The following is a 17646-nucleotide window of genomic DNA, read 5'->3' as shown; positions in this document are numbered from 1 at the left end:
AATATTTAAGTACTGTTTGTACTTTAATGGTAGGCCTGCACTGAATTTGATTATAGAAAATATTCACATGCGGCATTATTTTGTGAAAGAATTCTAACCAAAACATGAATTCCCTGTGTTGGATTTCTCTAGTTCTGAAAAGCACTCTTTCGAAACATTTTAATTTTCATAGATAGAATTGACGGTTCGTGACTTGAAATTCCATTTAGTAGCTGACCCACTCGGAATACGTCGTACAGCCACTTTTTTAAAAACAGATACACGCTGTGGGGAGCAGGAGGAAAAATGTGGAAAATCCTGAAAGACTACAGAAGAAAACCCTTGCCGATTGATTTTGAGATGCAGTTCTTCCCATTATCAAATTTAATTGGTTAACAATGGACGTAGTGTGCCAAAGGAAAGTGTTCTTTAATTTTAGATTGTACGTCATTAATTGATCCCTTATTACCGATGTCAAAAATGTTCAATTCATTTAATATACACTCCCGACAATTCTGGGTTCCCGGACCTTTAGGATTAAAGAAAATAAAAAGGAGAAGAAAAGACAAAACCGAGCGGCGAGCGCCGCCAGTAAACAAAAGAAAGCGAGAAAGAGGAATACTTAGCGCTTGCGCAGAATGTCTTCGGGCTCAACCTAACACAGCACGGTGGAAGCTATTCTGGGTGTAAAAAAAGGAAAGTGGACAAGGCATATTGAGATCTTTGCTCCATGCTAGAGATATAGGCTTGTATAGTTCAAGCGGGCTCCATTCAGTACAGCCCGCTCGGTTCGTTAGTACAACTTCCACACTGCTGAGGTCGCTGATAATCGCGCTCCACGCTCGAAAAAGATCGTCATGGGAAAGTTCTGTATTTTGTTAATTGATGAACAGTTTAAACAGATGAATAGATGAAAATTTTTTGAACTAAAATTAGTCTAACACAAATACACAAACATAGGAAGCGTGCTGTAGCCCGGTAGCCCTACGTCAGAAACCGCTACTGCACCTAGTGATCCAACTTAATTGGAATAAAAGCAAATATACTGTATTCACGAGAAAACTGCAGTATACTATTTCAGAGATAAATATAAAGGGACATAATAATCACAATTTTAAATATCTGGAATCATTTAAATAAAAGAATGAATTGGAAAGGTTGTGTATCTCATTTATTAGCAACTCTTAATAAATACCATAACATGCCTAAAAGCTTAAGTATCAAAAGATGGAGAATAAACCCAATATATCTTAATAAAATTCTTATATAATGTGTAATAAGTGAAATTTTATATAGCAGTATATTTTATACGAAGAACATGAATTACTTTTATCAAAAACTAACGAACTTCATATATGACATGCTTAAAATCATACTTTCACAACCCAGTTTTTGTCCGAGGAACGCTGTCTTTGATGAAACTGGTACATTTCCTCTACATATTTAAATATCTAAACTAGCAGAAAACTTCATTGTATCAAGGATGAAGAAAACAAAAAATCCTATCGTCGAAATACTTCATCAGATAATATACAAATTAGGAAAAGATAAGAGGTTACCGTATAGAAACAATTTACCATGGATTGTTCGAGCATTCAATAATGTAAAAATTTATGAAAAAATGATTTTCGAAACACCATCTATACCATGCTATATGACTAATTACAATAGTAATTTAATACATATAAAGATCATTATGCCGAAATATTTTTCATCCATAAATTTAGATATATTACAAAAAATTAACAAAAATATTTGGAACTCTCATTTGGATCAATTATCCACAACTTGTACATTAGTTTTCACAGATGGGTCTAAATATTCAAAAAAAAAAAAAAAAAAAAGTTGGCACAGCAATTATAGGTCCTAGCTTAAATATTACGAAAATGCTTAAACTTCCCGATTTTTTTTTTCAATTTTTGAAGAAGAAGCTTTCGCAATCAAACAAGATCTTCTACTATTAAAAAACTCTAGTTGTACAACTCATGCATATGCTCTGACGCACTCAGTGTACACAATACTATACAAAAGACTAACTGGACAAGTTAAACTAAATGGCTCTTATTAAATATCAACATTCTATATAAACATGAAAAAGAATATAATATAACATTGCTGGATGCGAAATTACACTCAAACATAAAATTCTACGATGGAACTGATATAGCTGAAATAAAAAAAGTGAAATGAAGGACAATCAGCTTTAATCAAAACTAGTCATTTAAATTTCAAAACAGTAGTTAAACTAAAACAGTTAAAGTTGGTGTATGATTGGAAATTAGAAAACAAAGTGGGACCAGGAACATATTACTGGAATATCATGGATTTAAATAAAACTAAACCATGGAATATTATACATATATGGAATAGATACGAAACAATTCTAGTTTACCGTTTGCTTTTCAATACTGCATAAACGCCGTATAAGTTATATCAAATTAATAAATCTCAAAAAAATTTGTGCTGGTGCAACAAGCAGACTGAATTAATAGATCATATAATTTTGGTCTGTGAGCAAACTGCAAAAGAAAGAAAATACATGTTAGAAAAATTTCACAGACAACTGGGATATGGACTTTATTCAATCAAAAACTTATTGGCAACAAACAACTGGGATCTAATTAAATCAATAATAGAATTTTTACAGGAAACTAAATTCAGTCATTAAAAATAATATGATAAAGTATTTAGCGAAAGCGCTCATGGAACTAAGCATCATAACCGAATGGAAACAAATATATTTCTTAGACGAGTCCGTATGGAAAATATTTAAAAAAAAATAGTAACAAAATAATAGCAAAACTATCAAGGCAACCATTTAGAGACATCAAATCTAGACCTAGAAATTCACCTTTCCCTATGAATTTTTACTGGATACAATAAATATCATAAAAAATAGATATATTTAAAAAAAGCATCATTTAATAATGTATAACCATTTTACCTTATAACAACCAAAGGAAAATACTGGATTTTAACTTAATAAGGCTGCCTCATAATAATAGACAAAAACCCACGACTGGATCCAAGATCAAGATTAAGAAAGTGTGGCAAAATTATGATGTAGTTATTGCAGTTCCAGTTCATTTTGTATTCAAATTACTGATTGAGGTAAATAGTCATCAATTTATTCCGGTTATTACGAAGTTAAATTCAGAAATTTGGTAGGCATTCAATTTAAGATTTAACCTCGTGATAATTCTATTTGGGTATTGTTAATAAAGCTTAATTGTAGATTCACCTGTATGCTAATCTTGATAATATGATAAACCTTATAGTTTATAGTTTCTCTTTTTATTTGTACTGTTATATATATATATATATATTTTTTTTTTTTTTTTTTTTTACTATGCTATTCCATTTTATGGCGGCATACTTATATTCATGAAATATAAACTTCTCATAGCAGGAAATTCATTCTTACTGTCTTAGTGTCTTTTTTTTAATAAAGAAGAGTAGCAGTTTTCTGTGCAGATTTACTTTAGTAGGGCAGAGTATAAATAGAGTGCGTCCATATACGGCATAAAACTGTAGTGCATAAAGCACGAAATAACTTTAAAATACAAACGGGATAGTTTTAGAACTGGGGGGCCAATACAAAGCTAATCTAACCTAAACAGCCTAACCTAATATAATCTAATCTAACTTAAGCTAGCCTGAACCAACAAAAAATAAAGAAAATATACGAAGAAAGTAAGAAATTTTAATTCAAAAAATTCTGGCCCCTAAATCCAAAAATATAACAACACAAACGAACTTGTACTAGATGTCCCCAGAAAGCATGAATGCTATCTAACAGAGTCAGGGCAGGAACGTGACACTTGTGTGGTTACGCATGATCACTGTGCATGTTTCCTTCACATAGCACACCACTTCATCATGGATTGCTTATGAACTACTGTGTGTAAGAGTATACTTTCCATTTCATATTTCAACCTTATTATACGTGTGGGACAGAAGCGGCGTTAGGCATAGGCGAAGTAGGCAACCGCCTAGTGCCCCGCGCTCTAAGGAAATAATCTGACTTGCCGAATGTGCTGATATTAAAATTGCTCGTTTAGGGATTTTTTTTTTTGGTAAAGTTGACAACAATGTATCACAATGTCAAGGTGAGTAATGGAACGATTCGCCGCTTCTTGACCAGTGTAGGTGATAATTAAAAGCTGGTGGTGGTAAACTTTCGCGAAGAAAAATAGCTATATGGTTAGAATTCTTGTATTAATAATATGTGTTACATTACATAATTAACTTATAAGTTAAACTATAAATAAGTATTACATAGTTTCTACGTTGAGAGTTTCTTCTGATTGACAACTAGGTAAGTGCCTCATTTAAAGATACGAAGATAACGTAATTGAATAATTATAAATAAATATTAGTATCAACTCGTCGATATGTTTTAGTTTGTATTGAGTTATGTTATAATAACGAGTTTTCAGTGGTGGTAATATTAAAAATGACATGAAATATATAGCGTAAAATAAGATAGGAGTCTATATTAATTTATTACAGCAACGGATAGGTAGCTTTGTTAAAAATGACCTATTAAAATAATAAGTCAGTGTTATGTTTATGTTCATTGTTGATAAGTCATATCTACTGAATTAGTAATATTGTCAAGTCATAATGATTATTGACACTGAGAAAACATTTTATCAGCAATACATCCTTAAAATGAAAAATATAGTCATTTTTACATGCACATTATTTCAAGAAATGTTTTTTTAGGGCCGTCCGTATATTGCGTAACGCGGCAAGGAGGATAAGAGGGATTGTGTTGGTGAAGCGCGCAGTTTTTGTTGAAAGGTCCAAAGTACAGCATAATTTTATGCTGTAAAGTTTGTGGTATTATTTTTTCTTCCTTTCCACAAAGTATTCGACAGAGAGCAGTGGCGTATTGTGGTGATCTGCATTCGGATAAATTCGAGACGAGTTTGGGGGCGATAATCCACACTAATATTGATATTCCATTTTCAGACGTATGATCCCGATAATAGATAAGTAATCTACACGTTCTTCCCCTTCTTCTCCTACACATTGAATTGCACCTGTTTCCCAGCTCCTTAAACATTCTTCATGACAATTTTTATTCTATTTCATATTGAAGGCATATAACCTTAATATGTATAGACAGACTTTCTGTTTCCTTCTGAAGAAAAGACCAGAGTCTCCTAGACATCTATTCACGTAAATTTTCCTCGACTTCAGGATAGTATGCTTCCTTACTTCTTACCTACTTTTCTAATCGATATTTCCTAATTTCTTGAAAGTTCTCGTTCCATAGTGGAAGATCTTGCGTAGCTTCCTTTTTTTTTTTTTTTTTTTTTTTTTTTTTTTTTTTTTTTTTTTTTTTTTAATGTAATGTGTCAGCAGCGGGCTATACAGGACGGCGCTTACAGTTTATAGCAGACTTCGAAACACTGTGTTAAAAGAGTGTCTCACGTTACCCAGGCGCACATCAATCTCATTGAGTACAGGTGCGTCATTAATTATTTTCTTATTATACAACATTGTCTTCCAGCAATAATTTCTAAATTGATAACCTAATGATGGAATTGTGTTGTGTTCCTTTTCCAACAGAAAAAATGTCTTCAAGAGATTGCGACAAAAGTAGGAAGTATGAATCCGGCAGTGCTAAAAGGAAAAAAGCAGCAAAGAGAATGGAGGAGAAAGATAACTTAAAAGGATCAATGAAAAAAAAAATTTAAATTGAACCCAAACAGCAGATGGATGTTGAGTCTGAAGTTCAAGTTCAGAACCATCTCTAAGTCGTGTCTGAGCCAGAAGATGATGAATTAATCACGATAAATGAAATTGAAAATGAAGTTGAAGAAGAAACCGAAGAAGTTACCGAAGAAAATATATATAACACCTCGGATCCTGTTCAAATCAGCTTAGTTGTAGAAAGTGATCCCGGCTCTTGGCCAGAGTTTATAGGAAATGTAGGAAGGACTGAACTTGTTCGTAAAGGCCCAGTTCGTATTCAAAGAGAGGATTTTCCAAAAAGTGAGAATGGTCGGCATTTTAGTTCATTTCATTACACTCGTTTTATGTGTAATGGAGAAAAACAAGATCATCGATGGTTGATTTACTCAGAGTCAAAAGACGCTGTTTTCTGTTTTTCTTGTCGACTATTTAAGCCCAGAACTACAGCGATGAGTTCAAATGAAGGATGTTCTGACTGGAAAAATCTTAATAAAATTATTAGAAATCATGAATCTAGTACATCTCATATAGACTATGTTCTTAAGTGTTTGGAGTTAGAAAAGAGGTTAAGATTAGGTGAAACATTAGATTCTTTGTATAAATCGCAACTGGAAGCAGAAAAGAAACGTTGAAAAGATATTCTAGAGAGACTAATGCGCATAAGTCAGTATCTGGTGAGGCATAATATGGCATTCAAAGTACATGAAGAACATTTGAGTGCAAAAAGGAGTGGCAATTTTTTGGACTTAGTTAAATTAATTGCAGAATTTGATCCTATTCTACGAGAACATCTAAGCAATATTATTAACAAAAGTGTGAAAGATCATTACCTTAGTAAAGACATCCAATATGAAATAATAGATCTACTAGCTAAATAGACAAAAAATAAAATCATCGAAAATGTCAAGAAAAACAAATATTTTTCTATCATTTTAGACTGTACGAGGGACATATCTCGAACTGAACAAATGTCGATTATATTAAGATACGTAAACAGAACGACGGGAGACATTGAAGAACACTTTATCGGATTTCTAGCAGTTGAGAAAACTACTGCAGCAGAACTCACAAGCGTCATTTTAAGAGAAATAGAATGTTGTGGCTTATCAATTGATAATTGTCGAGGGTAGAGGTATGACACTGTGCCAATATGAAGGGTAAAAAAGTGATGTTAAAAGTAGGATTCAAACCTTGAACCCTCTAGCTTTCTTCATACCTTGCGGTGCTGACAGCTGGAATTTAATACTTGAAGATGCTGCAGCTTCTTGCATTGGAGCCAAATTATTCTTTGGTATTTTACAGAGACTTTTTACTTTGTTCTCTGGTTCAAGCGCCAGATGGGAAGTTCTGAAAGCCAAGGTCAAATTAACTCTGAAACCTTTGTGTGAAACTAGGTGGAAGTGCAGAGTGGAAAGAGTGAAAGCCGTGAGACACCAACTGAAAGAAGTTTGTGAGGCTTTAGTAAGTTAGTGACTGTTTTATGGCAAGTGAATGTCAGTCTCTCATCAAGGAAATAAGGTCTTATGAATGCATTGTTTCTCTTATTATTTGGTATGACATTTTGGTACAGATTAACAATATCAGTAAAGTTTGGCAAAGAGTAGATTCCCAGATAGATGTTGCTTTAAAGCATGTGATTGGTTTTCAACAGTGGCTGCAGACATACAGAGATCAAGGTTTTCAGTCAGTTCAGATCACAGCAAGTGAATTAGTGAGTGGTATTGGCATCCAGTCAAAATTCAAAGGAGTTGTTATACATAAAAAGAAAAGGATGTTCACATACGAAGCGCAGGATGAGGTAATATGGTCAAGTGAAGACAAATTCAAAATTGAATATTTCTATGTTATTATTGATATTTTGGCACAAAGTTGTGAACCTCGATTTCAAGCGCTAAGGAAGTATCACGAGATGTTTGTATTTTTATACGATGTTGCTTCTCTAAAAAGTCTGACAGAAGGGGAACTGCTGGCTAGTTGTAAAGATCTTCAGTTTGCTCTCTCAATGCACGATATGTCAGATGTGGATGGTTTTGAACTATTTGAGGAACTGAAAATGTTCAGTCCTGTTTTCAGTGGTGGTAATATAAAAAATGCCATGAAATACATAGCGAAAAATAAGTTAGGAGAAGAGTATCCTAATTTAGAAGTAGCTTTGCGGGTTATTCTGACTGCCTGTGTCGATAGCATCAGCAGAAAGAAGTTTATCGCGTTTGAAACTGATTAAAACATACTTGCGGTCGACAATGAGTGAGGATGGGCTTTCTTCATTAGCAATATTATCTATCGAAAACGACATATCTAGCAGTATTGATATGACAGAAGCGATCCAGGTCTTTAGCAGCAGGAAATTACGTAAAGTTCCCATTTAGATAAGTTTAGCAATTCTAAAATATTCTTTATGAATCTAATTTGAAGAATCCCTCTGTAGACAGAATCGAAGATGTTCTCCTAACTTAAAAAAAATTAAAAAAAATATTGTCATTATAATTCAAAGTATACTCAAAATCTGCCGAAGAAATTCTCCACAATAGAAAAGTCAAACAAGAAAAATCGAACCATTATGATAACGAGCTCTATGAAGTGAAGCTAACACAACGAAATGATGATTAAATATAAACTAATTATTTGCTGAGCAAAACTATATATTTTCAATAAAATTCAACACGTGTTTCAGTTTCGCCAACTAACTCTTTGGCTTCATCAGACACTATGTGATACAGGATAACTGTACAATCGTATATACATACAACAGCTAAGATATATTTCTTCTGATTGGCTACTGATAATAAATAAATATAATTGAAAGGGATTTGCTGCTGCCAGTAGCCAATCAGAAGAAAGATATCTTAGCTGTTGTATGTATATACGATTGTACAGTTATCCTGTATCACATAGTGTCTGATGAAGCCAAAGAGTTAGTTAGCGAAACTGTAACACGTGTTGAATTTTAATGAAAGTATATAGTTTTGCTCAGCAAATAATTAGTTTATATTTAATTATAACAAAGCAAAGCTTCTACTTATGGAAAATATCACAAATGATGATGCTTGAATGAATGGAAACTGATCTAATTTTGTTGAAATTACGATTTAAATATTTCTTCGTAATTATTGTGTGTATATAATTTTTTATGCTGGATTAGTGTCTGTAATATTATTTACTTTTGAATATATAAGTGGAAAAACATAACTCCATACATCTTAACCCTAAAGGACATATTCGAAAGTGATTTTGCCATCTTATTAAAATAATATAGAAAACTCTTCCTGTTTATAAAAAAAAAAAAAAAAAAAAAGTTGTGACATGCAAGTGAATGGGATATTTTGGAAAACAACAAGAAATGAAAAACTTTTGAGAAAAAACTAGTTTGTATAAATCATTCGTATAAAAGGACTAGGAACATCTTGGCTGAAAATGTTTTCCTAGAACAGTAGAAAGAGAGACAACAAGATGGATGATTAAATAGAATAAAGGTAAGTTTCTACTTAAGTGTATTTGTATGTGTAAACAGATGTTAATGACTTTATTTAAATATTGCATGCTACTATTATTAAGAACATGTTGGGTTTCGCCTAGAACTTATACGACCCGAGCAGGTCGTTCCGAAACCAAAACTTGTGGGTTCGTAACTGCTGTTAAACACACATTATACTTCGCCTGGAACTTATGTAACCAGCACAATTTTCTCTTGGAACTTATGCAACCTGGGATGTTTTTTAGGGGGTCTCGCGAAACCTAACGCCGCCTCTGGTGTGAGAAACTCTTCGAAATCCTAATATTTCATCCTTTCCAAGTACAGTAATACAAACTTCTGCTTCGATTTTCTTTGAATACATTACTGAGATCCCCCATTCCGTTACACTCTTTGCAGACACTATTATCATTTTCAGTATATTACTTTAGACTGCTAACCAGAACAAGTCGGACACCTTTTGGATACCTTTCCGATACCTCGATCATTATGGATCACGACTTACAACACGGCTTATTATAGCTTTCGTGTTCTAATAGTACGTTCTTATGTGCTTATATGTGAGAATTCGTATTACATGTTCTTACATTTTATGCATATTACAGATAAGATCTACACATTTCGATTTCTTATATGTTCCTCTTTCGAAATCAAAGTTCATATTTCTGAAGTAAATTTTACAAAACTATGCCCCCATAAAATGGATAGCATCATTATATACGTATTTATGAACACTCTGTGTATTTATTTTTATTTTATATATAAGCAACGAAACATTAAAGTAGGACATTAATGCTTGCTACAGTTGATTTATCTAACTGCCCTGAATTTTGTTGCTATTGTTTAACAATTCTCTTTCAGTTTTTCGGTGCATTCAATGGCTGTCTAATGTAATATACTGCTTCGACTGTAGTTATTATTTTGAGGATTTGGGATTCATGTAATATATATTATATGTAACTTTTCATCTTCTTTATAGTACAAGAAGACGGAGACTAACATTTGCAACAATCTTTATCTTTTAATTTGTTATAGTGTTTCTTTTTTGAATCGTAAATCACATTTTGATGCCGGTTGAGAATAGGAATTCATAGATAAATTTTACAGAAGAAATTTGTAATAGTAATAAATTTGTAATTATAAGTAGATCAATGTATAAATAATCGAAATATGTTTGTTCTTACCTGTGAGATGCATAATTACGTAGAAACACATTAATGAAAATTTACCTGTTAAGCACGGATTCCTCCATAAGGTAGCCATTAACTACAGTACACAAAGTGAAGTGAAGTGGAGTTAAGTATCTGAAGGCAGCGTCCTAACTCATGATATGCAACCATCAAAGTGTCAAAGAGTTGAGGGATATACATATTTAAGAAATTTATGTATATAATGTGTTACGTTATCCTAGAACAGCAATGTGAAAGCAATAAAAATAAGTGGATCTTAGCTTTAACGCCCATAATAACGTACAAATACTCAGTCCATGTAAGGTAAATGTTTTCCTAGTGTTTTCCGCTATCTTTTGTGTATATAGCCACCATCACTGACGCGCTCGCTTCCTACAAGACGTGCTACTCCGCAGGCAACCTGCTACACTTCTGCTAGACTCAGCTAGATAGCATTCGTGCTTTTTAGTGGCAATCTGGCACAAATCAGTTAGTGATTTGTACAATAGCTTTTATGCAATTGGTACACTCCAGCCCTCCTAAAGTGAATCTGCACGTGGAATGCAAGTCCATACACAAAAAATGATTGCTTAAGGTACAAACAGTGTATTTTGTTGAAAAGAAATAATAAGCCTATGCAGTGAATTTATGTGTGGATTACTATTCATTTTTTAACGAATGAATTTCAGTGTATCTAATTATTAGAAAGGAGCAAAAACAAAAAAAAAATCTTTCTTTACGTCTAAATTAGCTTAACAAAATTTCTTTACAACGAAATTTCCCCGACTTTAGATTCCTCGTAATTAGAGACTGGATGTTAGGCAAAATACCTATTTCTTAATGTTAGGGATATAATATAAATGAAAACAATGAGTTTATATCTTCATTTATTCATATTTCTCGTGATAACTGGCATCTACGTACCAGTAACGTCATATATATATATATAAGTCAATTTTGTAAAAATTGTTTTTGGTCCAGTCTGCTTTTCTACTACTCAACTTATCCAATAAGAACTTTAAAAAGATATCTTGTAGAATTTGAATTTAATGATTCCTTGTGGTAGACTGCCAACATATATTATGTTAAAATATACATTATATTGTACAATTTATCTTATTCGAAAGTGATACATGTATTTTTTAATTGCTTTTTCGTAAAATGCTGTAGATCTATGGGTTATTGAATGAAATTATCTATTATAAATATATTATAATTCAATTTACTGTAAGAACTATAAATAAATTACATAGAAAGGATTACACGCTTCTGTCTTTAAAACATCACTAAACATACCTTCATTTCAATTTCGGAAGATTTATCTTCATAGCTTAAGTTTAGAGTTGCCCCTCCAGTTTCAAACATACAAAAAAAAAAAAAAATAAATAAATAAATAAATAAATAAAACATTGTCAGGTTCGGTTAGTTTATGTTAGGTTAGGTTACCTGGTAAGACTTCATTATTCTTACATAATTCTGTAAAACTCAATGTAGAAATATCACATTCAACGCACCGATTCGCCATCCTATACGACTATCATGCTGCTGAATCACCGAAACCTTCCACGTCTTGCAAATAGTAGGGTCAAGGTGCCGAATATCGGATGGTTTCCTAATATCGGATACCGAGAAATATTCCGTGTGAGGTGCTGCAGCCTAGCAGTCGTTATCGTAACTGCACAACAATAGGTGGGCTATTACACACTTAAGTTATGATATCTCTTGCAACATGTTTATTTGTGTGGTGAAGTGTTTTGTGATTTTGACCTTATGAAATATTTCCAGTACTACAGTTGATTGCGTTATGTCGTCCATAAAGATAACGTAATCATATTCATGCTACACTTATAATATAGGCTAAGAAGAGTAGTCTTAAATTATATGATGTTTTGGTAGTTCGTTTCTGTTTACGTAATGTATGTAGTCGAAAGTTGCCATACGACCTACGTTGCCAAATATCGGATATTAGATATTAGGGAACGGTATTGCTGATGTCTTTCTTTGGTTATTACAGTTGACAGAAATCGCTTGGAGGAAGAAGTGGGATTCTGAGGTTATATTCCAGACTGTTGCTGACGTCAAGGGAAAGAAAATAGGGTTCCTCAAGGCATCCAAAATCTTCGATGTTTTGTTCACAGCCGTATAAACTTGACAAAGGTGGTGAACTATGGATACAATATATGCGATGTCTTAAATGGGCACACGAGCTATATGCAGGCACTGATCCAAAAACACGGAAATCCTTTGTTTGTGATTATTGCCAGTAATTTAACTTCTTGGTAGATGCTATTACAGATGAGTAGAACAACGTTTAGTTACAAATAAATCTACATCATTAGAAAGTAGCTTCTTTTGTTGAACAATGTTTAGGTACCAGAAAATCTGCATATTTAGAAAGTTGTCTGTTTGATAGAACAATGTTTAATTCAAAATAAATCTACATGTTGAAAACGTCTACAATTTTGTAGAACAATGTTTAGTTAAGATAAATTTACATATGCACATATTTAGAAAGTAGATTATTTTATAGAACAACGTTTAGTTACATCTACATGTTTTTGAACTTTACGTTTTGTATATATTGACACCATGTAATATAATTAAAATAATGCACAGTCTTCTCCAGTTGTGGTTTTCCTTAAATCTTTCACATTTAATTTCCTGTCCGATTTTGAGACCCCTTACTATCCGATATTGGGCAACCTTTTTCAGAACTGAGAAAAATGCGACTTCGTACCAAAGTGTATTTATCTTTCTTTTAATACTTCGTTATTGCTTAGAAACTTTCAAATTATAATCTACAAAGATAACAGAACATTTAGAAGAGGCTATATCAATTAAATATCTGTTGGTAAAGATTTTATTGCTTTTTTTTTCAAACAGTATCCGATATTCGGCACCTTTCCTATACCCACTTTTACATATCTTTTTTCGTATTAACCTTCATCCACTTGCACACTGCCAACTCACGTTTCCGCTCGCGCCGACGGCAATTTGGCCGTCATCGATTATTCATGTTTTTCAGCATTGTACATGATGCAAAGTGTATGTTTTGGAGTAATTGGATTTAGTAAATTAAAACAAATCATTGTTGGCCAAAAATTTATATTTAAATTAAATTACAACACTGCTAAATATGAATGAATATACATTGAACAAAACACGAAAGAACAGAATCTAACCTAACCAACATCCACGTTACTATCCTCGTGAGACTGCTGGTGTTTATTCCAAGTACTAGTAATGATTGAGTGCTTTTTGCACATGTTTTTCCACAATCTGTACATTCAAGGCGGGTTCTAAACTAACCAACATCCATGTCATTGTCTTTGTTGCGATTGCAGGCATGTATTGCAAGTAATAGTAATGGTCAAGTGCTTTCTGCAGACGTTTTTAACAGAATCTTTACATTCAAGGCGAGTTCTGTTGTTTTTTCTGGACTCGCAGATGTAGCAAATACCCCTTCGGATTGCTAGGACAGTTTCATCATCGGTCGTTTACTTTCTGTGTTGGGCCAAGAACACCAGCAAATTTTGTGGCAAACTTTAGATTTTAGAACGAGCTTTCGGGTTTTTATTCATTCACTCTAATGTTAATTCGTACAGATATGGTCTTCTTGTATTATTTTTGATGTTAGGAAAGTTAAAAATGAAACAGTCAATGAAAAATAATGAAACTTTTATTTACATTTTTACGTAAATGGACTACAAAAAATTCACGTTTTCGCTCTCACACACGGCAGATTGGCTGTCCACCTTCCACCATCAACTTTGGTTTTGTTTTGAGCCGGAAATTGTCGCTGGTTAGACTGCAACCGCACATAATTTAGAGGGCGAGAGTCTAAATAGAGAATACACACCCCTCCAGCCATAATCTTAGAGCTCTAGTAAGCAGGGCACACAAAAACTAAAAATTACGGTCAATTTGCCGCGGGCGCGAGCGGATAAAGGTGAAACATAACTTTACTGCCAAACGTATATACTAGTGATGAGCGCAAGAGTCTTGGTCTTGCAGTTTTTGCAAGAGTCTTGCATGCAAGACCAATACCAAGACCAGGAATCCCGATGCAAGACCAAGACCAAGACTAAGGGGTGCAAGACCAAGACCAAGACCATAGCTGCAAGACCAAGACCAAGACCAAGAGTCTTTCACAAGTACCGGCTCAGTGGTAGAGCGTTCACCTTTGGTGCTGGGGTCCCTGGTTCGATCCCACCTTGCACCATGTGAGCTTTATTGGTGGATAGAGACCGTGTGCGTAGGTTTTCTCGGGGTTTTTGCTGTTTCCTCCTACTCTCTTCATTCCACCATTTCAATCATTTCTCATCATCACCATCTCTCTTAGCCTCGGTGCATAATCGTGGCACGTAAAACTAGATATTACATCATTTCAAAATATTAATGGTGTTCTTCTTCTAAAACTAAGGAGAAATGTAGTATTGAACATCGGTAATTCCGTACACCATAGGTGCCTTGGCCTTGGCAATGAACATGGCCTTGGCTCCAAGGATCAAGCATCCGTTAGAAATTTTTAATGTGTGCTCAAAAAGCTAATATCGAAATAACATTTTCATGACATTGACAAAAACTTGTGTATATGACCGTAAGTTTGATTTCATGGGCGGGTGCTTATACGTTGAATAATTGTTATCAATATATCTTTTAGCCTCCTGAGGTATATGACACACGAGGACATAACGTTATACAACAATAAATAATCCATATTTACAAATGATAGTGATTCTGTACAGTTATTTCAAATAACTTGGAGTTTGATGCTGTGTTTTTGTATTTCTAATATAGGTCAAAAGTATTTGTATAAGTTGAGTTTACACAAAAGACATGGACAGTTGAGTCGTTTTCAGTTTTTACTCAAGTTATACTAAAATATTAAGAGGTTTAATTATAATCGATGCTATTCTGCCATTATTGGCAGGTCACTTGATGCAACTCAGAAGCTTCAGTTAGTCTTTTCGTCTTGACGTAGCATTTTTTTTTTAATACCTTCCTTCAACTACAGTCTCCTTTGCCTCCTCCCTGTCTTTCCTTCCACCATATTCTCTAGCATGTCCCTCATAATAAAGTTTCTCCTCAGCCAATGTCCCAACAAGTTTCTTTTCCTCCTTTTAATTACATCTAAAATTCTTTTTTTCTCCCCTACTGCTACTATTTCTAACACCTTCTCATTCGTTATCAGTTCAACCCAGCTAATTCTCTCCTTTTATAGAAAGTCTCTAATATTTTTTCATCGCTTTTGCGTAATGTGCAAGTTTCTGTTCCAAAGAATACATATTGGAATAAGTAAAATAAAAATCTCAATATTTAATTGGAAGTTTGTTCAATACAAAGATTAGCTAATCTTAGTTGAAAATTTAAAAAAATATATATATCTGACGCCTTTAGAGTGTAAAAATAATTTAGGAATTTATGGTATTTCAGTAAGCTCTGCCGTCTTGATTTTCTTTCATGTCTCTCCCCAATTTGGGAACCAGTAGAGTATTGAATATGTTTAAAAAAAACATAAAAAGATAACGAAATATTGTAATTTATCGTATAAGTAGTGAAGCGTGGAGACCCATTGAAAAAAAAATAAAGGTTATCACCTATGTTGTATACTATCATCATACTTACACGAAGGTAAACTATATTTCATTTAGAAACATACATTGTATTTCCGTTACTATTGGCACATTGTAGAATTTATCCAGAGTAAAATTTACGTATGAAAAGCATAAGATTTCTTAAAAGCAACACTTGCAAGACTCTTGCAGCAAGACCAAGACCAAAGATTCCAGTGCAAGACCAAGACCACCCAGGTCTTGGTCTTGGTCTTGTATTTGCTCATCACTAGTATATACCTAAACATCACATAAGAACTTCAAATTATTACCGGTATTTCTTACCTTTTTTTTTCTCCTGTAAATTTTCTTAATTTTTTTTAAAAAACGGAGGGGCAACTCTAAGCTTAACCCATCTTCATTATTTCGAATTAGTTTTTAGTACCCATATTTAGAATTTTAAGAGCTTATTTTGCATATTTCTGGTGTCAATATCTAACATCAGGTCTCTACTCATAATACGTACTTTGGAAACGATATCGAAATCGTTGTATGGATCTTGAATTCTATTATTCTGAAACACGTTTTACTGTTCAGAAATAGGAACAATTAAGTTTTCCATAAATAAAATTTCTGTAGTACTTGTTTGTTTAGTTCTAACCCTTTAAAAAAAAATCTTTATACTGACTACTTAGTGATGTCAATTTTATTCTATATAGGACTATTCCTCAAACTGTTATCCGCGCACCACTTCCTCTTACACGATATTCTAATGCAAGGCAAAACAGAAAAAATAAATTCAACTAAATTGCGTATCACACTATAGCTTAGAAACTCAAATACATAATGATTATAGAATTTAATGAAGCAAAAATCATAATTCTAATTGTTTGTGTGGGTTTTTTTTATAAAATACATTTGATAGCCTTCAATTATTTAAAAAATGAACAACTCGTGTATCCTCAAAACAATTGTAAACAAAGTGGTTCTCATTTGAAAAACATTTGAAAAACGCCATCATATATGATTCAAACGTTTTTGTACAGTTCTGTCCGCAAAAAGTGCGACTGTTTTCTAGAGATTGAGTTAAAAAGTAAAATGATACTAGAACCTTGCGAAAATCACAATTCTAATTGTTTGTATGGATTTTTTATAAAATACATTTGATAGCCTTCAATTATTTAAAAAATGAACAACTCGTATATGCTCAAAACAATTGTAAACAAAATGGTTCTCATTTGAAAAACATTTGAAAAACGCCACTATATATGATTCAAACTTTTTTGTACAGTTCTGTTCGCAAAAAGTGCGACTGTTTTCTAGAGACTGAGTCCAAAAAGTAAAATGATACTAGAACCTTGCGAATTCCCTTTACATCTGGCTCTTTTTCCCTGCATTGTTGTCATAGTCAGGAGAGGAAATTGAACAATAATATTGCAGCTTGCATATGATAATTTCGTTATAGCCAAACAAAATAGCTACAATACAGAAAATTGCAATAATTTAAAGTTGTAAATGTGATACATTATTTATATTTTTAATTTAGAAGATTAAATAAGCGAGAGAAGTAGGGAAAATATCTTAACTCAATCGGACTACAATGGTTAACTTTCTGCTTCACGCAACTTTTTATTGCCAATTTGAGTGTCTCCAAAACATACTTTTGTCTAGTTATCTTCCTTGGAGCGAAAAATAAGGAGTCATTTATGAAAAATCCATTAAAGTCACCAGGGTAAATGTGAGATTTTTTGAAAACATTGTGCTG

The 17646-nt window shown here is 33.1% G+C and overlaps 1 protein-coding gene across 1 annotated transcript; it reads left to right on the top strand.

The window, feature by feature from the left end:
• Positions 1-7165: 7165 nt before the first annotated feature.
• Positions 7166-7909, top strand: LOC145671645 (uncharacterized). Its single transcript, XM_081740845.1, has one exon. The coding sequence runs from the start codon at positions 7166-7168 to the stop codon at positions 7907-7909; it is 744 nt and encodes a 247-aa protein (XP_081596971.1).
• Positions 7910-17646: the final 9737 nt, after the last annotated feature.

The sequence above is a fragment of the Thermobia domestica genome, chromosome 15 (assembly GCF_964235325.1).
Source record: "Thermobia domestica chromosome 15, izTheDome1.hap1.1, whole genome shotgun sequence".
Classification (NCBI taxonomy): domain Eukaryota; kingdom Metazoa; phylum Arthropoda; class Insecta; order Zygentoma; family Lepismatidae; genus Thermobia; species Thermobia domestica.
Note: the sequence above shows the minus strand (reverse complement) of the source record. Positions and strands in the feature narration are given on the sequence as shown.